The sequence below is a fragment of the Calidris pugnax genome, unplaced genomic scaffold (assembly GCF_001431845.1).
Source record: "Calidris pugnax isolate Ruff unplaced genomic scaffold, ASM143184v1 scaffold72, whole genome shotgun sequence".
Classification (NCBI taxonomy): Eukaryota; Metazoa; Chordata; class Aves; order Charadriiformes; family Scolopacidae; genus Calidris; species Calidris pugnax.
The window spans coordinates 495,778-518,176 of NW_015090808.1; the positions used below are offsets into that span (position 1 = coordinate 495,778).

The 22,399-nt window shown below is 50.3% G+C and overlaps 2 protein-coding genes across 3 annotated transcripts in view; one reads left to right on the forward strand and one right to left on the reverse strand.

The window, feature by feature from the left end:
* SLC4A4 (solute carrier family 4 (sodium bicarbonate cotransporter), member 4) overlaps positions 1-3,370 on the forward strand; it is a 240,410-nt gene extending 237,040 nt beyond the window's left edge. The window contains exons 24-25 of the mRNA XM_014938358.1: positions 1,083-1,179; positions 3,314-3,370. Coding sequence (XP_014793844.1) covers positions 1,083-1,179; positions 3,314-3,357 — 141 coding nt within the window. The 3' untranslated portion in view covers positions 3,358-3,370. The remainder of the gene's footprint in view (positions 1-1,082; positions 1,180-3,313) is intronic.
* Positions 3,371-15,130: 11,760 nt separating this feature from the next.
* GC (group-specific component (vitamin D binding protein)) lies at positions 15,131-22,062 on the reverse strand. Of its 2 annotated transcripts, XM_014938345.1 has the most exons (13): positions 21,976-22,062; positions 20,694-20,763; positions 19,908-20,040; positions 19,341-19,552; positions 18,787-18,919; positions 18,556-18,650; positions 18,155-18,284; positions 17,361-17,563; positions 16,677-16,809; positions 16,447-16,541; positions 15,549-15,681; positions 15,387-15,451; positions 15,131-15,277 (listed from the first exon to the last, which is right to left on the reverse strand). In XM_014938345.1, exons 1-12 carry the CDS (start codon positions 22,031-22,033, stop codon positions 15,398-15,400), a joined length of 1,449 nt encoding a protein of 482 aa, XP_014793831.1. In that variant the 5' UTR covers positions 22,034-22,062; the 3' UTR covers positions 15,131-15,277; positions 15,387-15,397. The 2 variants fall into 2 exon arrangements, with proteins under 2 accessions (XP_014793831.1, XP_014793830.1); XM_014938344.1 differs by having other exon boundaries at positions 15,131-15,451.
* Between the last annotated feature and the right edge of the window lie 337 nt (positions 22,063-22,399).

Below are 22,399 nucleotides of genomic sequence, written 5' to 3' on the forward strand. Positions count from 1 at the left end.
TCACTGCTTTTCTGCAAAATCACCTTTCTTTGAGCTGTGCTTCTCCCTCAGCCTCCTAAAAATAGTCCTGAGGGAAACATTTTGCTATTGGGGTATGAAATACTGCACTGGATGACAGTTATGTTAAAAAATAATTAAAATGATAATAATAATAATCCAGGGAGAGCGATTCTCTGGCCTCTGTAATGTTTTCCTGCCCTGACTTGAAGGTCTCCCTCCCTCCACCCCAGGGCCAGGCTCGGTGCTCTGTCTCCTTCTCTCCAGGAACAAAGATGTGCTAACGTTTCCCGCAAATATCACCCTAATTCCTTCGCCCAGTTGTGCAATATCAGCCTTTCCTGGGTTAGGAGAAGTTACTTTTATTTTTTAAAAGTTAAGTAATTCTGAGTTAAGCTTCTACTGAGCATAAGCAGGTGGATTATGGAAGCCAGTGGGGTGTAAATCGTGCTGGTACCCAAGCTCTGGAGAGCCTGGTTCGCTGCTTCTCCTGGCTGGGATTCTTCCAAGGGCCCTGGATTTGATGAACTATTTCATTGTGATGAGACTAGGTTTGACTGGACTTCAGTAAAAGGGGGAGCTGAGACCACCCAGCTTAAGGAGCCTCTGCCACACGGTGTCTGGCCCTCGTCCTCCTAGAGTGAGTGGGACGGAAAAAGGGGTTTTTTACAGAAATCACAGCAGGATAAAAACATTTCGATGAGGTTTCACAGAAGCCAGCGCCCGGCTTTTTCTGCCTAGGAATGGGCTTTCCCATCTGTATTTCACACAGCCAACTCCAAGGAGAATTGGATGGTGTCTCATGAGCTGGTGGGTGGGAAAAGGGGAATATAAGGACTGCACGAGGTGGTGCCTCCAACCTGTTCCACTTCCCAAGTGCGAGGGAAGAGGGAGAGGAGCAGGGAAGCAGTGGAAACCATCAGGCAACTAAAACCATGCTCCTTTATTATTTTTTTTCCTTCTTTTCTTTTCCTCGTTCCTACAGAAACTGTATGAAGGATGATTTTAATTTGTGGGAGACGATAAGAGAGGGAGAGAGCGCGCGGTGAAAATATTCTAAGATCTTTTACACGTTTCTTTCACAGTCTGACTGCCCCTACTCAGAAAAAGTCCCAAGTATTAAAATCCCAATGGACATCATGGAGCAGGAACCTTTCCTAAGTGATAGCAAACCTGCCGACAGTGAGTAGAACTAACCTCTTGCATGCCTGCTTGACTCTGCCTTGCAGTATGGTGATTTTTTTAAAAAATAATAATAAAAACCACCTTTCCTATTACTTGAGAAATACTTTGTCTTGTTCCTTTTTTATTTTTTTTTTCTCTTTTTTAATTTCCAGGCCTCTGATTTATGACAGATTTTGGCTTTGTGAGCGCTTTTGGTTTTTTGTTGTTTTTTTTTTTCCCTTTGCTTGTTACAAAATTGATGTTGTTCCTTCTGGTGCCTCCAGCTTAAGTGTGTTTTCTCCAGCCACTGACAGGTCCCTCGGCCGCTCGCTCTCTCCTCCTCTCTTTCCCAACCTTCCCTGGTTTGTGTTCACTCCGCTGATGGGTTGATTTATGGCTTGGTTTTATTTTATATTTTTTTCCCCTTCTGAGCCTGCTGTTCTGGATTTGCAGCATGTCTGAACTGCCTCGCTGTCCCCTTACCCTTTGTTTCCTTAGGTGCCAAGCAGTTGCAAAAATCAGCCCTTAAAAGAGTAATTAAGCGCGTCATTGACCCGCATTAAACTGACAAGGCAGTGATCAGTTGACCATTAACGTATTTCCCTTCTTAGGTGATATGCTTTTGTGCTGTGCTGTTCTTTTTTAATTTCCTGCCTGTGTATCCATCATTAAGATTATTGCCATCTTCGTTTTCAGTCATTTTCACTTTTCCTACCATAGCCTTGTGAGTGAGGAGTGGGGAATAACAACTCACCTCAGCTTTTTTTGGCCTTTCCCCTGACTTTTTTAAAATACTATGAGCGATGGGTGCTGTCTGGAGATAAACGGGCTGTTTTGTCATGAAGTAGAAGGGGAGAAATACGAATAAATTAGTAATAAATTAGCAGTGCGGCAAAGCTGGGGATTTCCAGGAGTAGGACCTAAAACCACAGATCTTTAGATCCTTAAGGTAGTATTTAAGAGCTGGTACCCAAGTCCCTTGCCTGTTGGTCCCAAGCCTGGGGATTTCTAGCAGTAGGACCTAAAATCACAGATCTTTAGATCCGATCCTTAAGAGGTAATATTGAAGAGCTGGTGCCCAAGTCCCTTGCCTTTCGGTGGCATTTGGGGTCACCATCCTTGCCTTTTGGTAGGTCACCATCCCTTAGGTGACTCTAAGCATCGCTGTGTAGTTTTTAGGTGCAGGAACACTTAGCTGAGGGTCACCATCCCTTAGGTGAGTCTAAGCATCTCTGTGTAGTTTTTAGGTGCAGGAACACTTAGAGATTGGCATTATAACACAAAGGCAAAGAGACATTTCTCTGACTATTCAGATAGTTTCCATGTTTTGCTGATAAGGAAAAGAAATCAGCCTGGGACAGCCAGCCAGATCCTCCTCGTTTTTCTGTAAAACAGCCACAATGTGCTAAAAACATGCTGCATCCTGGTGTTACACAGCATTTTATGCTCAGGTGCCCTGTTTCACTGTTTTCAGCATCTTTAAGGCTGAAATAATTAAGGAAACTATTAAGGTTCTGCCGCAAACCTGTTTGTAAGAGCACCCTTTGAGACAGCCCAGGGGAAATCACCATAAGCTGAGCAGTAGCTGGTTTGCTTGTTTGTAAATTTTTATAATCCAGTAATGGATTTGCTGGTTTTTAATTAGAAGCAGAGAAAAAAATCAAATCAAATCAGGCCCTTGGACTAGAAAAAGTAGCTGGAATCCAGCGACACCATGGTATTGCCCTTGGATATAACCATGGTCTGCAATTCAAAGTATTAATAGGATATTAATATTCAAAGTTTTAATAGGATTATTATTAACAGAGAGTATACTCCCCCACACTGGGTCAGGAGAGGAAAAGCCTTTGCAGGCTCCAAGCCACCTATTTTCTCGCCAGGAGGTTGGGCACAGGGTAACCAGAGAGGTGTAGATGGAAGGTAAGTGTCAGGGGCTGAAGGTGAGGAAAGTCCTGGGAAATGAGTCTTTTGGCCTTTTTGGCAGCTCCGGGGTGTTTATCTTGGAGGAGAGAGAGAAATTCAGTATTTTTCTTGACAAGCTGTGAAATCCACCCGGTAGGGAGTCAGCGGTGAAAACGCGTTGCCAAATAGCTGAGGGTGTAGTGGAGGAACTGAGGCAGCCACCAACGAGACTTTCTTCCCTCCCCGACAGGAGAAAAATCACCAACATTCCTTGAACGCCATACGTCGTGCTGATACAATTCCTTTCTAAGCATTGCCAAATAGCTGAGGGTGTAGCGGAGGAACTGAGGCAGCCACCAACAAGACTTTCTTCCCTCCCCGACAGGAGAAAAATCACCAACATTCCTTGAACGCCATACGTCGTGCTGACACAATTCCTTTCCTTCGGTCACACACCATGCCAAGGTAAGCACCCAAAAAAAAAGGCACTTTAGAACCGTTCCTCAAAAGCTTCTCAGCTGCCCCTCAGTATGCCCAGAATCAGGGAGGCAAAGTTTTTGTCTCCTGAACGCGTTGCCAAATAGCTGAGGGTGTAGTGGAGGAACTGAGGCAGCCACCAACGAGACTTTCTTCCCTCCCCGACAGGAGAAAAATCACCAACATTCCTTGAACGCCATACGTCGTGCTGATACAATTCCTTTCCTTCGGTCACACACCATGCCAAGGTAAGCACCCAAAAAAAAGGCACTTTAGAACCATTCCTCAAAAGCTTCTCAGCTGCCCCTCAGTATGCCCAGAATCAGGGAGGCAAAGTTTTTGTCTCCCGTAGGAAACTCTTAAAAAGCACTTCTTTGAGAAAATTCCCAATGTGGGGTTGCAGCAGAGAATCATAGAATGGTTTGGGTTGGTGTAGGAAACTCTTAAAAAGCACTTTGCGAAAATTCCCTATGTGGGGTTGCAGCATAGAATCATAGAATGGTTTGGGTTGGAAGGGACCTTTCTGATCGTGGAGTCCAACCATCAACCCAACGCTGACAAACCCATCACTAACCCATGTCCCTCAGCACCACATCTGCCCGGCTTTTAGATACCTTCAGGGACGGGGACTCCACCACTGCCCTGGGCAGCCTGGTCCAAAGTTTAATAACCCTTTCAGTGTAGAAATTTTTCTTAGTATCCCTCCCAAGTTGATTGCCAACGCAGCCCTACAGGGCTTGGGATGAGGAGCGGAGAGCCTTGGGCTCCACCAGTCTTGCTTAGACCCCAGCTGAAGAACCGATGGCTGCCTTGGGCTCTAAATCAGAAGAAAGGTGCAGAGCAACTGGGAGGAGTCTAGAAGACACGTCTACCGGGGGAAAATTAAATTAATTGGAGCTCTTTAGCCTTAAAAAAAATAAAAAAGAGATGGACAGTGAGAGGAAATTGCTGTTACGCTTTCCTTCAGTCATGTAACAGGATGTTGCAAAGAGGATGTAATCCAATTTCCCATGTCTGGGGTGGAAAATAGAGTAAATAATAACCTTAAATTGCAGCAATGAAGAGTTAAGTAACAATTTCTCAGAGCTCATCCACGGCTTGGCCCCTTGGGGCCACCTTGGACCTTCCAGTGCCGGGAGCTGGATCTAGACTCAGGCAGCAATAGTCTTTGAAATGTCCAAAAAATATCTACACTTCCCGGTGCTCGAGAGTGTGTGGAATTAATCTTAAAACCGATTATTTCAGAAGCAGTTTATGGGTGTTGCCACAGCTGGGCCTGAAGCACAAGTGCTGGGTACTTGGAGCTCCTCAGTCAATGAAATCAGTGGGTTTACCTCCTGACACGAGCCGTGTTTGGACCGACTCATTAAAATTATCTTATGTGATGTTTGGGCCTTCTCTTAAGCCACCACCAGTCAAGGTTATTCACTTGGTGTCTCTATGCTACTGGTTCCAGAAAGCTGTGTTGTATGAGCTAATGCAAGGAACCGGTACTGGGGGGAGCTGAGCATTTATTCCATTTCCAGATGTGACCTTCAGTTGGGTGTCCCAGTAGAAGTCCCAGAACCTGCAGTTTTCCCAGCTCACACCAGTTGCCCCTCTGTTTTGCTTGTGAAATGCTGGTTTTCTCTTGCAGGTTGTAGATGATGAGGTGGGGTCGGTCTCTTCTCCCAAGAAACAGGCAATAGGACAAGAGGAAACAGCCTCAAGTTGCACCAGGGGAGGTTTAGGATGGAGATTGGGAACATTTTTTACGCTGAAAGGGTTGTCAAGCCTTGGACCAGGCTGCCCAGGGCAGTGGTGGAGTCCCCATCCCTGGAGGGATTTAAAAGCTGGTCAGATGTGGTGGTGAGGGACATGGGTTAGTCATGGGTTTTATCAGAGTTGATGGTTGGACTCGATGATCTGAAAGGTCCCTTCCAACCCAGGCAATTCTATGAGTTTTTCCCCAGGATTAGGTCACTGGGAGGCTGTGCCAGAGGGAGCCCTGGGCTTGGCAGACCACGTTGAGAAGGGCTGAAGATCCTGGAGATGGTCCCCACACTTACCTCGTCTTTCTTTCTCTTTGCAGCCCTCCACGAACTCCAGTAAAAGTTGTGCCTCAAATTAGAATAGAACTTGAGCCTGAAGACAATGGTTACTTCTGGAGGAGCAAGGGAACAGAAACTACTTTGTAATTTGTGTCCGTCTGTCAGAAAAAAAAAAAAAAAAAAAAACAAACAAAAAGAACTATGAAAGTTAGGAGCCGGATAAGTACTGGGGTCCGAAAAAAAAAAAAAAAAAGTCTTTTATGGGATTTTTATTTTGTCACTAGCCAAATACCGAGCTGCTCTCCGCTCCCCGCCGGCGTAGCTGAAAGGCAGCCTTGCCCCCCGCAGACCTTCTCTCCTCCCTCCTCGTCGTCCCACGCTGACCCACACCCCTTTGGCCTTCTCCGTGGCCCCCACACGCACGTGTCCCCCCCACAGCCCCACCGTGGGCAGAAATGGGGAAGGATTTCCTGTGGGAGATGCCCGGGGGAGTTGGTGGGGTGGGATAAAACCAGCGTCTCTCTACTTGCAAACTCCTGGTTTTTTTTGATTGTTCTCTTCGTCGTCCGACAGAACAAAAGGAAAAAAATTCAACCCCAACCAACCCAACCCTTTCCCCACCTCCAGGCTAATCCCATGTCTCGCTTTTACACTGCTCCAAGATGCTGGAAAGTGCTGCTAAATACTAACTCTGGCTCTCCTCAGCCTGCGCTCCCAGTTAACGCGGGAAGGAAAAGGATTAAAAAGAGAAAAAAAAGAAAAAAAAAAAAAAAGGTACTTCACTCCCAGCACAGACAAACCATTGCCATCGTTGTAGCGTGTGTTTTGAAACGTCCCTTTCCTATGCAATTTTTTTTTTTTTTTTTTAAAAAAGAAACACTTTAATGGACTTAATCCGTCAGGTACATGGAAGAGTGTTATTTTCCTAGATTATTTTGTTTAAATTATGGGGGCCTAACCTACGACTTTTTTTTTTTTTTGTCAATTTTTTTAACCTTTTTTTAATTACTGTAAAGAAAAAAAATGAATTTTTTCCTGCAGCAGGAAACATATAGTTATGAGTAGTTCTACCTCTTATTTCTAGATGCCAGGCTTTCTGTAAAAAAAAATAAAATGTATTGTACCATATATAATGTGATTTTTACAAAAAAAAAAGAGAAAAAAAAAAAAACAAACAACAAAAACCACAAGAAAACCACAACACCACAATCTCCAGGACATGGCATAGGGCTGGATCAGTTTGATTAACACCTTCTGCTCTGAAGCATCTGTTTTACTTAGGGTTATGTTATTTTCTTTTTTTTTTTTTTTAACAAATAATCTAACTTTACGATGAAGGAGCCGGGATGTAACTTAAACTTCTTGTAATTTAGGAAGAGTCTTAAATGTCAGGGTGGTAAGCGAAATACTGAGTGGCCCCCGCCGGTGGACAGATGCTGATTGTACTCCTGGGGTTGACTCCCCGTGCAGTGTTGTTCCAGTTCTTTTCCTCGTGAAACCCTGGTGTGTGCTCGTGGTGGGGGTGTGTGCACACGTGAGAAGACCCCAGGTGGACTTCAGGCGCGATGACGGTGCAGTGGAGAAGGACACCTGAAGGATGGCCCACCAGGATGCTCATCCCAACCCTCGTATTCGCCAGGCTCACCAACATCTGCATCCTTGAGCGTCCCACATCAAGTTACCATCCACCATCCACAGAACTTACCCCAAATCTTGGCTGCGTGGCCCTAGACCTGTCCATCCGTACACGGCAAGGCATCAACACCAACCTGCTGGGCATGGGCACCCCCAGGTTTTTGGGGTTTTTGGAGCAAATATCACCATGGGAGAGATGATTTTTCTCTCTGTAGCACATGTGGGAAGGTACTTTTGTGTTCACAGACACGTGAATTTGGGAAATTGGGCTTTACCAAGATACTTCTTTGATGAAACATTGAGGACTACATGGAACACACTAAAAGCTCCATGGAAGAAAAAAAGAAAAAGAAAAAAGAAGAAAAAAAAGCCCAGCTGTAAGGACTGACTCCCCAGTGGAGAAAAATCCCACCGCAGAGGACAGGTGAAACCAAAGTCCGTGTTGGTTGAGTAAACAGAACTTCATGATGGTGCTGAGACCTTATATGCCAAATTTTAGCATCTATTCACTCGTGGTAGTCATGTCAGCAAGGGGAGGTGCAGGGTAGGGCTACTCTTTTCTTTCCCAGACGTGCTGTAGAAGCAGCTGGCCACCTTACTTTCCCTGAGGTTGAAGGATGAGTTGATGGGGACCGTGAGAGTTTGAGATGGACCTGCTGCAAGTGGTCGTTGCTGTGGAAAGATGATGGAGCCGTGGCACACACCTCCAAACATTCCTCGAGGGCTCTTGGTTTTGGCTTCCACGACATGTGTGTTGACTCTAAGATGGACATCCCAGGAACTCAGCCCAAACTTGCTTGGGAAAGGCTGGGGAGGTGTTGGAAAGGGCCAGGAAAGGAGCATCTCTGTGATCCCTCTGCTGCCAGGCCCCGCGAGCTGGAGGACAGATAACCTGGGAAATGCAACGTTAGCTTCAACCAAGGGTTTCCATCCCTTGGTGGGCACAAGTCCCTGGCTCCCAAAGGGAAAACAGACTCGAGCGTCGCCTACGGAGTAGACTGGAGATGCTTGTGTTTTGCCCCAGACCTTTGGTTTGTAGGAATCCCAGTAACCAAAGGAGGAAAGATGACACCAGATGAAGAGAGAGGAGCACCTTTCCTGCTCCATGGGCACCCACGCACACACCCCACCTCCCGTCTGCTGGCACCTGGTGATGGGGCTCCCCAAAAATGAGGTCTTCCACTTCCGAACCGTGTTAAATGTACTTGAAATGTATTGACTGCTGATCTAGATCTTTCTCTCTCTTTTTTTTTTTTTTTTTAATTTTTATTTTTAATTTTTTTTATTTTAACCCAAGGGAGCTGTTGTACAGAGGGTGGCGCTGCTGAAGGGGATGGGACAAAGTTTTCTGTAGCTTTCCATGAAAAAACACACAATTCTGGTGACAGGAGCTTTCCTGGTCCCTGGCAGTAACAATTTGTTGGTGGTTGTGTCTCTTCTGTTGGTTTTTCCTTTAAAAAACAAAACCCAACACGGAGAGATCAACCAAGAGCTCTGCTGGTACCAGGAGCTGGTGGGCATCAAATGTGTCACCGCACCTCGTAGACCTTTGAAAATAAAACTCCTTTTTGATCAGAATTGGGGTTTTTTGTGGGAGAAGCCTGGGTGAGCGCTGCTGGGAATGAGGGTGGAGGCTGACCCGAAGCCCTCTGAGATTGGAGGTGGCCATGAAGAATCGCCCAGAGCAAAACCAAGCCAGGTCCCACCTCGTGGTGGGACCCCATGACAGCCCCCCAGCTGCAGCCAGCTTTGTCCAGCCCTGGGAACGTGGTGGCCACCTGCCTCTGTAGCCCACACTTCTTTGTCATCGTGGCCGATACATATTTCTTTTCTTTTTCTTTTTCTTTTTTTTTTTTTTGAATCAACACGCACTTTCAGATACTTTTATTGTTGTTTTTAATTCTCGTAAGTCTGTATTTGCTTTGGAGGAAAGAATAAAACCTTAGGATAAAATGAAGTGGATCAAGATGGTGGAACAAAAAGGAAAAAAAAGCAGAAAACATTTCAATATATTAAAATGATTTTTTTTTCCAGTAATATAAAACATGAAATTCCTTATAACATTATAGTATTTTACAGTTTTATGAAGCTTTCTATTGTGACTTTTATGGAATCAAAAAGATGAAGATGATGAGATATTTTAGCATTTATATTTTTCAAAATTAAATGTATACTGAAAATAAAGTAACTTTATGCATTTATTGGAGAGCTTGTGTGTGTGTTTTTCCTCATTATATACTCAGTCTTGTTTGATTGAATCAAGGACCCCAGCTCCTCCAAAAACCCCGTCCCTTCCTGCTGTAGGAGGAGATGAGGTCATCAAAACACATGTATGGGTATTTTTGAGCTAACTTTTTAGTATGGAATGTGGGTTATGTCTTGTTGATGCAGTGGCAGTGCTGGACCAAGCTGAAGGTCCCCACAATCTTCTCCCCTTGGCTGCTGCTTGCTCTCCCTGACCTGACCGGACCTGGTAGCCTTGGGTTGGGCAGAACCAAGCTTAAACCAGGACCAAAAGCCACTTCTTGTCCAGCATCTCTCCTATTTTGTCAGTGTGGAAAGCATTCTGTGGCATTTTGAGGACTCTGCTACGTTTTGGGCACCTATTTCTGCACCAGGATTATCCCTGGGGGAATTAAATCACCTGTTCCTTGCAGCTGCTGGAAGCCCTGGGTGTGAGCTGGGCAGGAGCATCCCCTGCCAGCTGGTCCCCATCCTCAGAAATTGCTGTTAAATTCATCCCACCTGGCCAGGAGCCTTTGCTGAACTTCTCTCTGTGGGTGTTTGGGGTCTCAAAGCAAGGAGGAAGCACCATGCGCAATATAAAAGAAAAATAAAATTAAAAAGGAGGTATGAGCCCCTTTTCTTGCTAGTTTTTTTTTGTGGGTTTGAGGTTGATGGCAGGGATGCTGCCGGCACAAAGGAGCCAACTGTGGCCTGATGGGCTGGGGAAAGGAGTCACTGGGAAAAGAAACAGCCCCAGGGGTCCCAGAGGCAGGTAAAACTTATATTTTTAAGCTTTTTTTTTTTAAAAAAAAAATTTATTGATCTAGTAATTGATTGGGAAAAAAAAAAGAGAAGTTGGTCAGTTTTTTTTACTTTATTTACTTCTGTGCTGGGTTAACCTGCTCCTTGGGAAGAAATGGCTTCCCCCCTCCTGTTAGGAAGGGAGGCAGAGAGCACCCCAGGTTCCCCAAAAACTCTGGGGGTTTCATGGGCTGGAGGGATTTTCCCAGTTTTTAGGAAAACCCACCCTGGTGCCTGTCAGTTCCTGAGTGTTTCTGTGCTTCTCCCCCCACCCACAGGAGCCTGGACATCGCTGGATGCCACAAGGTACATGCTGGGAGCTGGTCTGTTTGGCTCCACTGCTTAATTACTGCCATACCAATTAGAGACAGCTGTGGCTGGGAATGCTATCCACCTGGTGGAGATGTTTGGTTGGTTGGGGTTTTTATTATTATTATTATTATTATTATTATTATTTTTAATCTGTCCTTTTTAAGTGTCTGCCTGGTGGAGGTGTTTGGTTGGTCGGGTTGGGGTTTTTTTTATTATTATTATTATTATTAATCTGTCCTTTTTAAAAATCTGATTTTTTTTTTGTTTGTTTTAATCAGCTGCTCCAGCCTCGTGGCACGCTCTGCCGCGGGCTTCGTGAGGTGGTGCCCCAGGTTTGGGTGATAAATGGGCAAACCAGCCAGGAAGGGTTCCTCTGAGCAACAGGGATTATTTTAAAAAAAAAAAAAAACAAAAAACTAAATAAATCAGGGACTTGCTGCTTTTTTCAAATCTTTGGAAATGGGTTTGAGAGCCACCAGGATAAAAAAGCAGGAGGCAAATCTGCCTCGTGCCCCTTGCGGCGCCGAGGGCAGGAGGAAGGAGACCCCAAAAAACAAAATTAAAAGAAAAAAACAAACAAAACAACAAAAAGCCCCATGGGAATCCCTAATAAATCAGGGACTTTGCTGCTTTTTTCAAATCTTTGGAAATGGGTTTGAGAGCCACCAGGATAAAAAAGCAGGAGGCAAATCTGCCTCGTGCCCCTTGCGGCGCCGAGGGCAGGAGGAAGGAGACCCCAAAAAACAAAATTAAAAGAAAAAAACAAACAAAACAACAAAAAGCCCCATGGGAATGGAGGGTAGAAAAGGGCAGTGGTTTCTGCCCGGGCTGGATGGGGATCCCTGGGGATTTGCTGCCCCAGCCAGTACTCCCAGCTGGCAGCAGCCCGGGCTTTCTCGGAAGTTTTAATAAAAAAAGTTGTTGTTTAAAAAGAAATCTCCAACAGAACACAACAATCAATCATTTTCTGAGTTGGCTTTACCCCCCCCCACACCCGGTGTCCCCACGTCAGCAGTGATGCTGGCAGAGGCTTTGCTGTCGTGGGGTGCAATCACAGGCTGCTGACGGCAGAGACTGGGTTCCCCCCGGGCTGGGTAAGGGGTTTTGGGGGTGTGTGCGTGTGTGTGTGTGTGTTTCTGAATTTATTTTTCTCTGCTGGCACAGTGCCACACATTCTTCTCCATCCCAGAAGCTGGAAGCTCCTGTGTGTGTGTGTTCCTGAATTTATTTTTCCTCTGCTGGCACCGTGCCACATGTTCTTCTCCATCCCAGAAGCTGGAAGCTCCTCCAGGAGACCCTGGGCACCCCCTGGGGCAAAGCAGAGGGGACAGGACTTTGGGGCTGGGTGGGATGGAGAGGGCTCGGGGATGGATGTGGGGGGAAGGTCCCGAGAGCTGCTGCAGAGAAGTGGCTCATTACTAAAATAATGAAATTACTACTAAATTTACTAAAATAAACCCTAATAATGGGTGCTTTTACATCTTGAACAGCTCAGACCCATCACTTGGCCTGATTTGCCAGCAGGGAGGGAGATGAGGTGGAATTGGGCTTTCCTGTTTGTAATTAAAGCTAACGGGAGCCCAAACGTTAATGCTAATCAAGAGGCTGGGTAATTAATGCAGGTGGCAGAGCACACGTTGCTGCCCAAAGCCTCCCCTGAGGCAGGCACTGTTTTCTCACCTGGTTTTAGGGCCAAAATCTCTGCCTGCCCACTGCACCAGAGGAGATGGGACACTGCTGCCCTGGTGGTTTGTCCCTGCTGAGGCTGCTCCACTCCAGGAGACCCTGGGCACCCCCTGGGGCAAAGCAGAGGGGACAGGACTTTGGGGCTGGGTGGGATGGAGAGGGCTCGGGGATGGATGCGGGGGGAAGGTCCCGAGAGCTGCTGCAGAGAAGTAGCTCATTACTAAAATAATGAAATTACTACTAAATTTACTAAAATAAACCCTAATAATGGGTGCTTTTACATCTTGAACAGCTCAGACCCATCACTTGGCCTGATTTGCCAGCAGGGAGGGAGATGAGGTGGAATTGGGCTTTCCTGTTTGTAATTAAAGCTAACGGGAGCCCAAACGTTAATGCTAATCAAGAGGCTGGGTAATTAATGCAGGTGGCAGAGCACACGTTGCTGCCCAAAGCCTCCCCTGAGGCAGGCACTGTTTTCTCACCTGGTTTTAGGGCCAAAATCTCTGCCTGCCCACTGCACCAGAGGAGATGGGACACTGCTGCCCTGGTGGTTTGTCCCTGCTGAGGCTGCTCCAGGTCCCAGGAGATACCTCGGGCTTTCTTTTGGGTGTTTTTCTTTCACTTTGCTGTCCCTGCGTGGTGTTTTGGGGCACCCCCGGGATGCCCATCAGTGGGGAGGGGGCTCAGCATCCTGTGGGGCAGATGAGGGGGCCCCCAGGGGCTAGGGGACAGCAAACGGGCAGAAGTCCTTTGGCTTCACCTCCTGGTGGCCAGCGGCGTGTCTTGAGCCCCTGGGAGCTGAGAGGATGAGGAGGGAGTGATGGCTGCACTCAGGAACGTGCAGAACAAACCCCTTCCTGGGTGTTTTGTGCTCTGGAGACAGCCTGGGCTTGGCTCTCTGCTCTCTCCATCCTGCCCGGGCTTTCGGTGTCAGGAAATACCCTCGGGGCACCACAACGTGCACCCCTCACCTGGAACGCTGCAATGATGCTCTTGTATTTCCCTTTTTTGGGGGTTTTTTTGGTTTGTTTGGGGTTTTTTTGTATCTATCAGCACAATTCCTGGAAACAGGCAGGCGGCAGAGGCGATGCTCTTGGCTTACTTGATGGTGTTTTTCCCACTTTTCTTGCAAACCCAGAAGGTCTCTGGAATTGTAAGCCCTTTTCCATGTGCGTATGGAATCTACTGGATGCAGAAGTGATGCTGGAAGGGAGAGAAAGCCCACACCGTGTGTTTGATGGAGACTGAAGGGCTTTCAGGAGAGCGATGGGACAGAGCCCTCTGCCTGGGCAGGAGCCGATGCCCGGTGGTTACCAGGGTTGGTGGCCAGAGCTGTTGCCTCGGGTTCCACCTGGGGCGAGAAGGTGAAGTGGAGACACGTCTACGTGATGGTGATGTACCAGGGGAGGGCAGGGAATGCACCGGCAACACCGAGTAAATGGATGAGGTGTGGGTCTCCCACCCCAACAGAAGGAGATGAGAGAGTTGGGGTGTCCAGCCTGAGAAGAGAAGGCTCCAGGGAGACCTTGGAGCCCCTTCCAGTCCCTCAAGGGGCTCCAGGAGAGATGGGGAGGGACTCTGGATGAGGGAGGGGAGCCTTTGGAGGAGGGGAAAGGGTTTGACCCTGCAAGAGGGGAGATGGAGCTGAGATGTGGGGAAGAACTTGTTTGCTGTGAGGGTGAGCCTGGCCCAGGTTGGGCAGAGAAGCTGTGGCTGCCCCATCCCTGGAGGGGTTCAAGGGCAGGTTGGAGGGGGCTTGGAGCAACCTGGTGTGGTGGGAGGTGTCCCTGCCCAGGGCAGGGGGTTGGAACTAGATGATCTTTAAGGTCCCTTCCAACCCGAACCATTCCATGATTCTAAGAGTTTAAAAAACACTGTGAGTTATTTTGGAAAATAAAAGTGAAATTTCTCATTCTGGAGATGAGGTTGCTGGCACTGAGGTGGGGGGGCTCAGGCAGGGATTGGGGGGGGTCATGCTCCATCCTGCACAGTCCCAGCCAAATCCATCTCATTTCTCAGGTCACTGGGAGGCCCAAGGTTACCAGGGGGTACCGATGCTCTCCAGTAGAGACAGGAACCAAAATGAACTGGGCTTTCTTCTTGTTTTCACTGAAGGTCGGCTCTGGTGAGCGTGGCAGTGCTAACGCTGTCCACAAAGTAATTACTCTAAGGCCTTAATTAGCTTTACATTGATTTCCCCACATTCTGCCCATTAATCCTCTCCCGCTCACACAGTTCTCCCTTTGTGGATGGAGCCCCCCCGCCCCCGTAGGTGAGGCCAGGGCTCCTTTTGAGTCACTTTAATTTCATTTAGTGCTTTCCTTTGACCACCGTTTCAGCTCATCCGTGTTTTATGGCTACAGCACAGGCTGGGTTAATGCCCTGGTTTATCTTTGCACAGCACAGCTCCATGAGCTGAGGTATCGTTATCTGCTTTCCTTGGTGTATTTTGGTCTTGTTCTACTGCAAAAAACCCGCCAAATTTGGGCTTGGGGTGTTTTCCCAGCTGGGTTTGCCACCCTCCTGCCTCAGGGTGCTTCACCTGCAGCCCCCCCAAAACTCAGCGGGTGTTTGGTAGGAGGGTCTGGGGGGGCTCAGAGGAGCAGAGACGGGGGTTTGGGGTGCAGAGTGGGGAAACTGGGGATGTGGGGATGCCCAGAGGCCCCATCTTGGGTGATGGGCTCATGCCTCCAGCTGGCTGGATACCCAAATACCCGCAGAGAGCCCTCTTTGGGGTCACTCAACGAGTGTTTTTGGTGTTCTTGCTTAATTTTTTAGCCCATTATCTCCCAGGCTGGGAGCTGGGACCTCCTCCTGCCCACGGAGCTGATGGCCATGCCCCCTCCCAGCCCTCCCCACCGCCCCGGGGGTGCAGAAAGCCTTGCCAGCAGCATTGAGGGTGCTTTCTAAAGTCTTTATTGGGGCTGCAGGAATTCACCGGTGGGGTGGGCAAGGAGCCACGGGCTCGGTGGCACCTTCCTCTCCCCGTGTGAGGACCAGCAGCCATCTGCAGGTCATCCTCCAGCTCCTCTCGAGGTCTGGCTTCCCTGCGTGCCCCACAGAGCTCAGACCCAAAGGTATGGCCGTGAGACCTTTCCCCAGCCCCATAACTGGCCAGAGAAAGGGTCCCCGATGCCCAGACCCACAGCTGCTCACCTTGGGGCAGTTTATCCCAGCAGGCAGGATCCCCCATCGCACACGTCTCCCAGCTCTGAGCCCACCTGGGAAAAAAAAAAAGGAAAAACAGCCGAGGGGCAGCCCCAGGTCTGGTTGCCGAGGTGCTGGGGGATTTTGGGCAGGGGGGAAACACGTCTTTACCTTGTCGATGCAGTAGAGGGGGGCTATGCTGGGGGCACAGCAAGTGGAGGCGAATTGGACTCGCCGCTCCGCCAGCCGCTCCAGCAGCACGGGGGTGGCCTCTGGCATCTGCTTTGCCAAGCTCTCCTGCAGCCTGGGGACCAGAGGGGTCTAGTGAGGGTCCGGGGGCATTAAATACATATATGGAGTATTTTCTGGGGGGGAAGCACACACGGGAGCGGGGCTGGATGCCCTGCAAGGGAAGTGTTCTGTTCTTCCATATATTTTGCTGCTATTTAGGCTCAAAGCTATAAAGTCATAGAATGGTTTGGGCGAGAAGAGACCTTAAAGTCCATCCGATGCCACCCCCTGCCCTGGGCAGGGACACCTCCCATCACACCAGGTTGCTCCAAGCCCCCTCCAACCTGCCCTTGAACCCCTCCAGGGATGGGGCAGCCACAGCTTCTCTGCCCAACCTGGGCCAGGCTCTCACCACCCTCACACCAAACAAGTTCTTCCCCACATCTCAGCTCCATCTCCCCTCTTTCAAGGTCAAACCCTTCCCCCTCCTCCTAGGGCTCCCCTCCCTCATCCAGAGTCCCTCCCCATCTCTTCTGGAGCCCCTTGAGGGACTGGAAGGGGCTCCAAGGTCTCCCTGGAGCCTTCTCTTCTCCAGGCTGAACCCCCCAACTCTCTCAGCCTGTCCTCCCAGCAGAGGGGCTCCAGCCCTCCCAGCATCTCCATGGCCCCTGGCCCCGCTCCAACAGCTCCATGTCCTTCCTTTGCTGGAAGGACATGGACCTTGAACCACAAGCCATGAACCACTGGCTCTGTTTCTGTGTCCTCAAAATTTGGGGCAATGCATCCTCTAATCCAGTTTTGGGGAGTGGATGGGGGGGGGGGGGGGGGAAAGTCTTACTCCTTCCTTAAGCCGCTGTAGCTCGTCATGTACTGCTTGCAGAGCTGGTCGGCCTTCTCCAGGTAGGGGATCAGCCTTTCTGCCATCCACAGGCGCTGGGGGGGGCAGAGGGTGGCTGTCACCAGGCTGGGAAAAGCCTCTGCAGGGGTATGTTTTTTGGGAGGGGGGGGGACACACTGCCAGAGGGGAAGACAGCAGGGCCAGCCAAGGGAGCCATCCCTGCCCCTCACCTTGCTGTCCAGGCAGGCGGAGGTGTCCTTGGCAGAGCAGCACTCCTCCCTGGATTTTTCGGAGGCGTCGTACAGCTTGCTGAGGACGGCATCAGGGACCCCGGTGTACCTCCGTGTCAGCTCAAACAGGGACCTGGAGCGGGGAAAAACGGGTCACAGAACGGGTCTTTTCTTGCCATTTCGAGTTGCGTGAGTTTTTAGCACTTAAACGTCAAATGTGGGTCGTTTTCTTCAGAAGCACCTGAGGAAGAAAATGGTGCTATAGCTGTAATTTTGTGTGTCGCAGAATCATAGAATGGTTTGGGTGGGAAGGGACCTTAAAGCCCACCCAGTGCCACCCCCTGCCCTGGGCAGGGACACCTCCCACCACACCAGGTTGCTCCAAGCCCCCTCCAACCTGGCCTTGAACCCCTCCAGAGTGTCTATGAAGTTTAAACAGTTTTTCTTTGGTTCTGAGCATTCCACAGAAACACGGTTCCATAGTCTCCTGCAGATGCCAACCTGCAGGAGAAATTGTCCTATATCGTGATGACCTGCTAGGCGTGGGATGGGCGCATCTTTGTGCCCCCCTGGGGGAAGAGAGGATGCTCCCCTGCTTCTCCTAACAATAACCAAGCCATATAACGAAGACAAGGGGAGGAATGGGGGGGTCAGCAGCTTGGCTGCCCCATGGGTACCGCTCACCTCTTGGCGTAGTGAGCCCCCTCCTCGCCGCAGAGCTGCTCATTCGTCAGGTTCTGCAGCTGGGGCAGTTTGGGGGTGGGCGCCGATGGCAAAATCGTGATGTACATATAGTTCTGCATGGGGTTCGGCCCCTTGCAGCTGCCAGCGAACCTCTTCTCTCGGGTGGGCAGCACCTCGCAGACTTTGGCCGTGTGCTCCGATAGCTGCAAAAGAGGGAGCAAGAGGCTGAGAGGGGATGGCCATGCACAGAATCACAGAATCTTCTAGGTTGGAAGGGACCTCAAAGATCATCTTGTCCAACCATCAACCCAACTGACAAAAATAGACACCCACACAACAAACAAGGAGCATCATCACTAAACCATACCTCCCAGCACTACATCAGCCTGTCTTTTGAACACCTCCAGGGATGGTGCCTCAACCACCTCCCTGGGCAGCCCATTCCAATGGCTGAGAACCCTTTCGGTGTAGAAATGTTTCCTAATATCCAGCCTGAACCTCCCCTGGTGTAACTTGAGGCCATTTCCTCTCGTCCTGTCGCCTGTGACTTGGGAGAAGAGACCGCCCCCCACCTCTCTACCCCCTCCTTTCAGGGAGTTGGAGAGAGCAATAAGGTCTCCCCTCAGCCTCCTCTTCTCCAGGCTGAACACCCCCAGCTCCCTCAGCCTCTCCTCACCAGACTTGTGCTCCAGACCCCTCACCAGCTTTGTTGCCCTAACAAAGGACTCCCCAGGATGGGGCTCCGCTCCCCTAAGCTGGGAGGTGGTTTTGGGGTGGTCTCCTGGCTCCCCTACCTTCTTCCGCAAGCAGTCCTCGTTCAGCGAGTTGCAGCACTGGGAGAAGACCTCGGCAGCATCTTCTGCCAGGGGGAGAAGGTCCTCGAAGGAAGCACCGGGCGCCTTCTGAGCCAACGTGGTGAGGTAGCTGGGCAGGCACAGGGCATTCCAGGGGCTCAGGGAGCTCAGCTCCCATTTCCCCTGGAATATCCCCAAAACAGGGGGTTTGCAGGATGAGGGGTGCAGGGGGGAGGTGGTGGGGAGCTCTGCCCCTCCGCTGGGCAGGATGCCTTGGCACGTTTGGTTTTACACCTTAATTAAAACTTGTCTTTGGGATCACTGCCTGGCAACAGGATCCACAGCTCAAAATAGGACCGGGCTCAGGGTGGAGGAGAGAAAAGGCCATTTTCCCCTTTTACCTTAGGGTGACTTTGTCCTTCCCGTACACCGTGAGGCGGGAGCAAAACATGACTGACACCCCAATGAGGAAGGTGAGGCTTCTCCTTTCCTGTTCCTGCCAGGAAAAAAAAAAACAAAAAACGATAGAGGGAATTCAAGCCTTTCCCAGACACCTCTCCTCGGTGCTCGCCTGGCTCCCCAGGGAGCAGGGATGGGGATGAGTCCAAACGGGGGGGTCTGAAGGGTCTCACCTTCGTCTGGAAGCAGGAGGTGCGGTCGTAGGAGGTGCAGCAGGTGGAGACCATGGAGAGGAAGTTGTTGGTGGAGCTCAGGAGCACGGGCAGGGGTGCCTGGCCATAGATGCTGGCGTATTCGTGCAGAAACCTGTGGCAGAGGAGGACTAAGGGCACCCGGTGCTGGAAGGCAGGAGATGTGGGGTTTTGGGGGTATTAGGGTTGTCCAGGGATGGGAACCCTCTCCAGGCACCACCCCGTGCTGCTGGCTCAGTCCTCCAAGCAGCAGTGGCCCCTCTCCAGCCACTCGCGCTGGTGATGGCACCCCTCATCCTTTTGGTAAAATCCTGTTCCTGGTGCCTCTGTGAGTGCAGAACACCCCCATTTTTTCCTCTGATGGACCGGTAGCCCCATGGCCATTGAAAGCAGAGGGTTTTTACTCTGATGGACCACCAAGAGCAGAGGGGTGAGACCAGGAGAGGTTTGCTTGGTGGGCATCCAGATGTTGGCTGGCACCTGGGCTCAACAGGGGGTCATCAGGGAGCCCGGGGGCCATCTCCATCCCACTGTACCTGTCGGCAAAGTCCCTGGGGTCCTTCTTGAAGGCCTGGCAGAGCTCTCCATCGGTGGGCTGAAGGTACTGGGGTAGCTGCTTGGGGGGGTGCTGCAGGGCAGCCAGGCACAGCTTCTGCTCCAGCCCCTCCTGGGCACAGCAGCCGGCCGTGCCGGGGTGGGACGGGAAGGGCGAGTTCTTGCTGCAGGATTTGGCCGAGAGAGCTGAGGACTGGGGGATGGAGAGGAGGTTAGGTGCCGGGGAGACTCCCATCCCATCCCATCCCACCCTCAGATTAGATCTCAGGAAGAAATTTTTTACTATGAGGGTGGTGAGACACTAGAACAGGTTGCCCAGGGAAGTTGTGGCTGCCCCATCCCTGGAGGTGTCCAAGGCCAGGCTGGATGTGGCCTTGAGGAACTTGCTCTAGTGGGAGGTGTCCCTGCCCAGGGCAGGGGGGCTGGAACTCGATGATCTTTGAGGTCCCTTCCAACCCAAACCATTCTATGATTCTATGATCCCATCCGAGTCCCAACCCTGGTTCTGGTGGGGGGGTTGTCCATCATCTGGTTGGGGTCAGGCTCACCCCGGCATCGTAGCAGGAGGGGTCGGCCCCCTCGGCGCAGCAGGTTTCGGCCAAGGAGACGATTTCCCGGACGAGGTGGCTGATCTCCTCGAAGGTGGCGTTGGAATATTTCCTGCTGTTGGCGACGATGGTCCTGGGAGCAGGGAGGAAGCAGAGGATGAGCTGGAGGGTGTATTTCCCACACTTAAAAATACAAATCACGTCGCAGCATTGTTTTTCCAAACGGGGGCTTAACCCCCTTAGCCAGAGAGCAGCAGCTGCAAGAAATACCAGCATATTCCTTGGAAAACAGGCGGGAAAGACCCGGAGTGGGTCCCAGGCTGGGGGTTGCCCTTCCCAGCTCTGTTAGAATTCCTCATTATTTAAGCACCTAATTGGTTTTGAGGAGTTCAACAATGAAGTAGACTTTTCTCCTGTTAGGAACAATCAGAGTCCTCATATCGTTTTTCCAAACGGGAGCTTAACCCCCTTAGCCAGAGAGCAGCAGCTGCAAGAAATACCAGCATATTCCTTGGAAAACAGGCGGGAAAGACCCGGAGTGGGTCCCAGGCTGGGGGCTGCCCTTCCCAGCTCTGTTAGAATTCCTCATTATTTAAGCACCTAATTGGTTTTGAGGAGTTCAACAATGAAGTAGACTTTTCTCCTGTTAGGAACAGAGTCCTCATTTGCAGGGTGTGAATAAATCTTCTCCTTTCTAAGATTATTTTTATTTTTTAAATTTTTTTTTTTGGTCTCGGCTGAGGTTCTGAGTGTCCTGGGAGGGCAAATACGGCAGGAGGTACCTACAGGGTTCGGAATTTCTCCTTCCCCAGGATCCCGAAGTCCTGGCAGACTTTGTCCCGGACATAAGCTTTACCTGTAAGTGCAGAAAAAGGAGGATTTGTGAGCAGGGTTTGTGCCTCGGGTGGTGCTCCCAGGGATCTGGGATCCTGTGTTGGGAAAACACCAGCTTTGCTTCCCCCGCAGCGATGCTCCCGAGCCCTTCCTTTTGGGGGCAATAGAGCTCTTTTCCAGGTTTCTTAATTGAGTCTCATATGGAAAACATACGGAAAACACCTCTTTTTTTTTTTTTTTTTTTTTTTTTGCCAGGGAAAATGATGATTTGGAAACCAGCCTGTAAAAACCCTTATCCAAATGGAGGGAAAATGATGATTTGGAGACCAGCCTGTAAAAACCCTTATCCAAATGGACTTTTTTCCCACTTTCGAAATGCGTGGTGCTGGTTTTTCCAGCAGGGTCCGGAGTCCCTCAGGGCTTGGGGGCTCTGGAGACAGGCCCAGGGAGGGCAGGAGCACCCCGGGGTGAAGGCATCCCCGGTGACTCCCCCATCCCTGGACAAATGCTATCGATTTGTGCTATGAAGCCCCTGGGTTAGACTTTGGTACCAGCAGGGTAAATACTGACACTGGTGTATTTGCTGGTATTACAGTAGGGAGCGGGGTCACCTCCCCAAAAACGAGCCCTGTTATGCTGAAGGTCACATCACTTGGGTGGCAAAGGAAGGGTTTGGTGGGGGGGAGGGATTTTTGCAAGGCAAAAGCTGGTGGCACAGAGGAAAAAGGAGAAACTGTGGTAAAAAGCACCTCCGGTCCTGCTGGAGGTGCTAACTTGTCATATTTCTTTCAATTTTTCATGAAGTGGTATGGGAGAGGGAAGTTTGGAGGTTTTGGTTTTTTTTTCTGGAGGGTGGATGATTCCCTGCAGAGCTGTGAAGGCAGCAAAGGGGGGGCACAGAGCATCACTTCCATCCCAAGGGGTGGGTTTTGCACTGAAACAGGTCAGAAAATCCCATTTTTCCTGGCTAAGGGAGGAAGCCGAGCCCTGCAACACCATCCTCTCCTCCTCTGACCCCAGCCCAGCTCCTCCAGCATCACCCCAAAGCGTGTCCAGGTACCAAAGCATCATCTCCCACCTTCCCTCTCCTCTCTCTGATTCCTGCCCAGCAATTCCACAGCGGGATGGGGAGAGGGGAGGTCGCCAAAAATCACCAGAGCTGAAGGACCCCCACCTTGTCCCCCTAATTCCTGGGGAGGGGAGCAAAGCCCCAGGGTGGGATAAATGCCCTTACCTCGGTGCATGGCATGGGTAGTGGCTAAAAGCAGCAGCAGGGCGAGAGCCACCTTCATCTTGGGGCTGGTTTCCCTCCTCCTGCCAAAAAGCAGCGCAGGGAACCCCCATCCTGGTGTTTATATGGAGGTGGTGCTAATTGCTGGGTGAATGATTAACCCCGTTGGCGTTGGCGGGGCAGAGGGCGAGCATCCTTGGCCTGGCTGTCAGTGCCTCCAAAAATCAGACAGGTTTTAATCATTAACTCAGCAAAAAGGGGTGTGTGTTGCTGTTTCCCCCCCCCCCCCCCCCCCCCCCCACAGAAAGCCCAGGTCAGGGAGGACGATGGCTAATTGGTTCTGCGGGGTTTGGATGGTAACGACTCAGACCAATTATAAAATCACCGGGCGGCGAGGGGACAACAGGGTCAGGACCCTGCTGGGGCC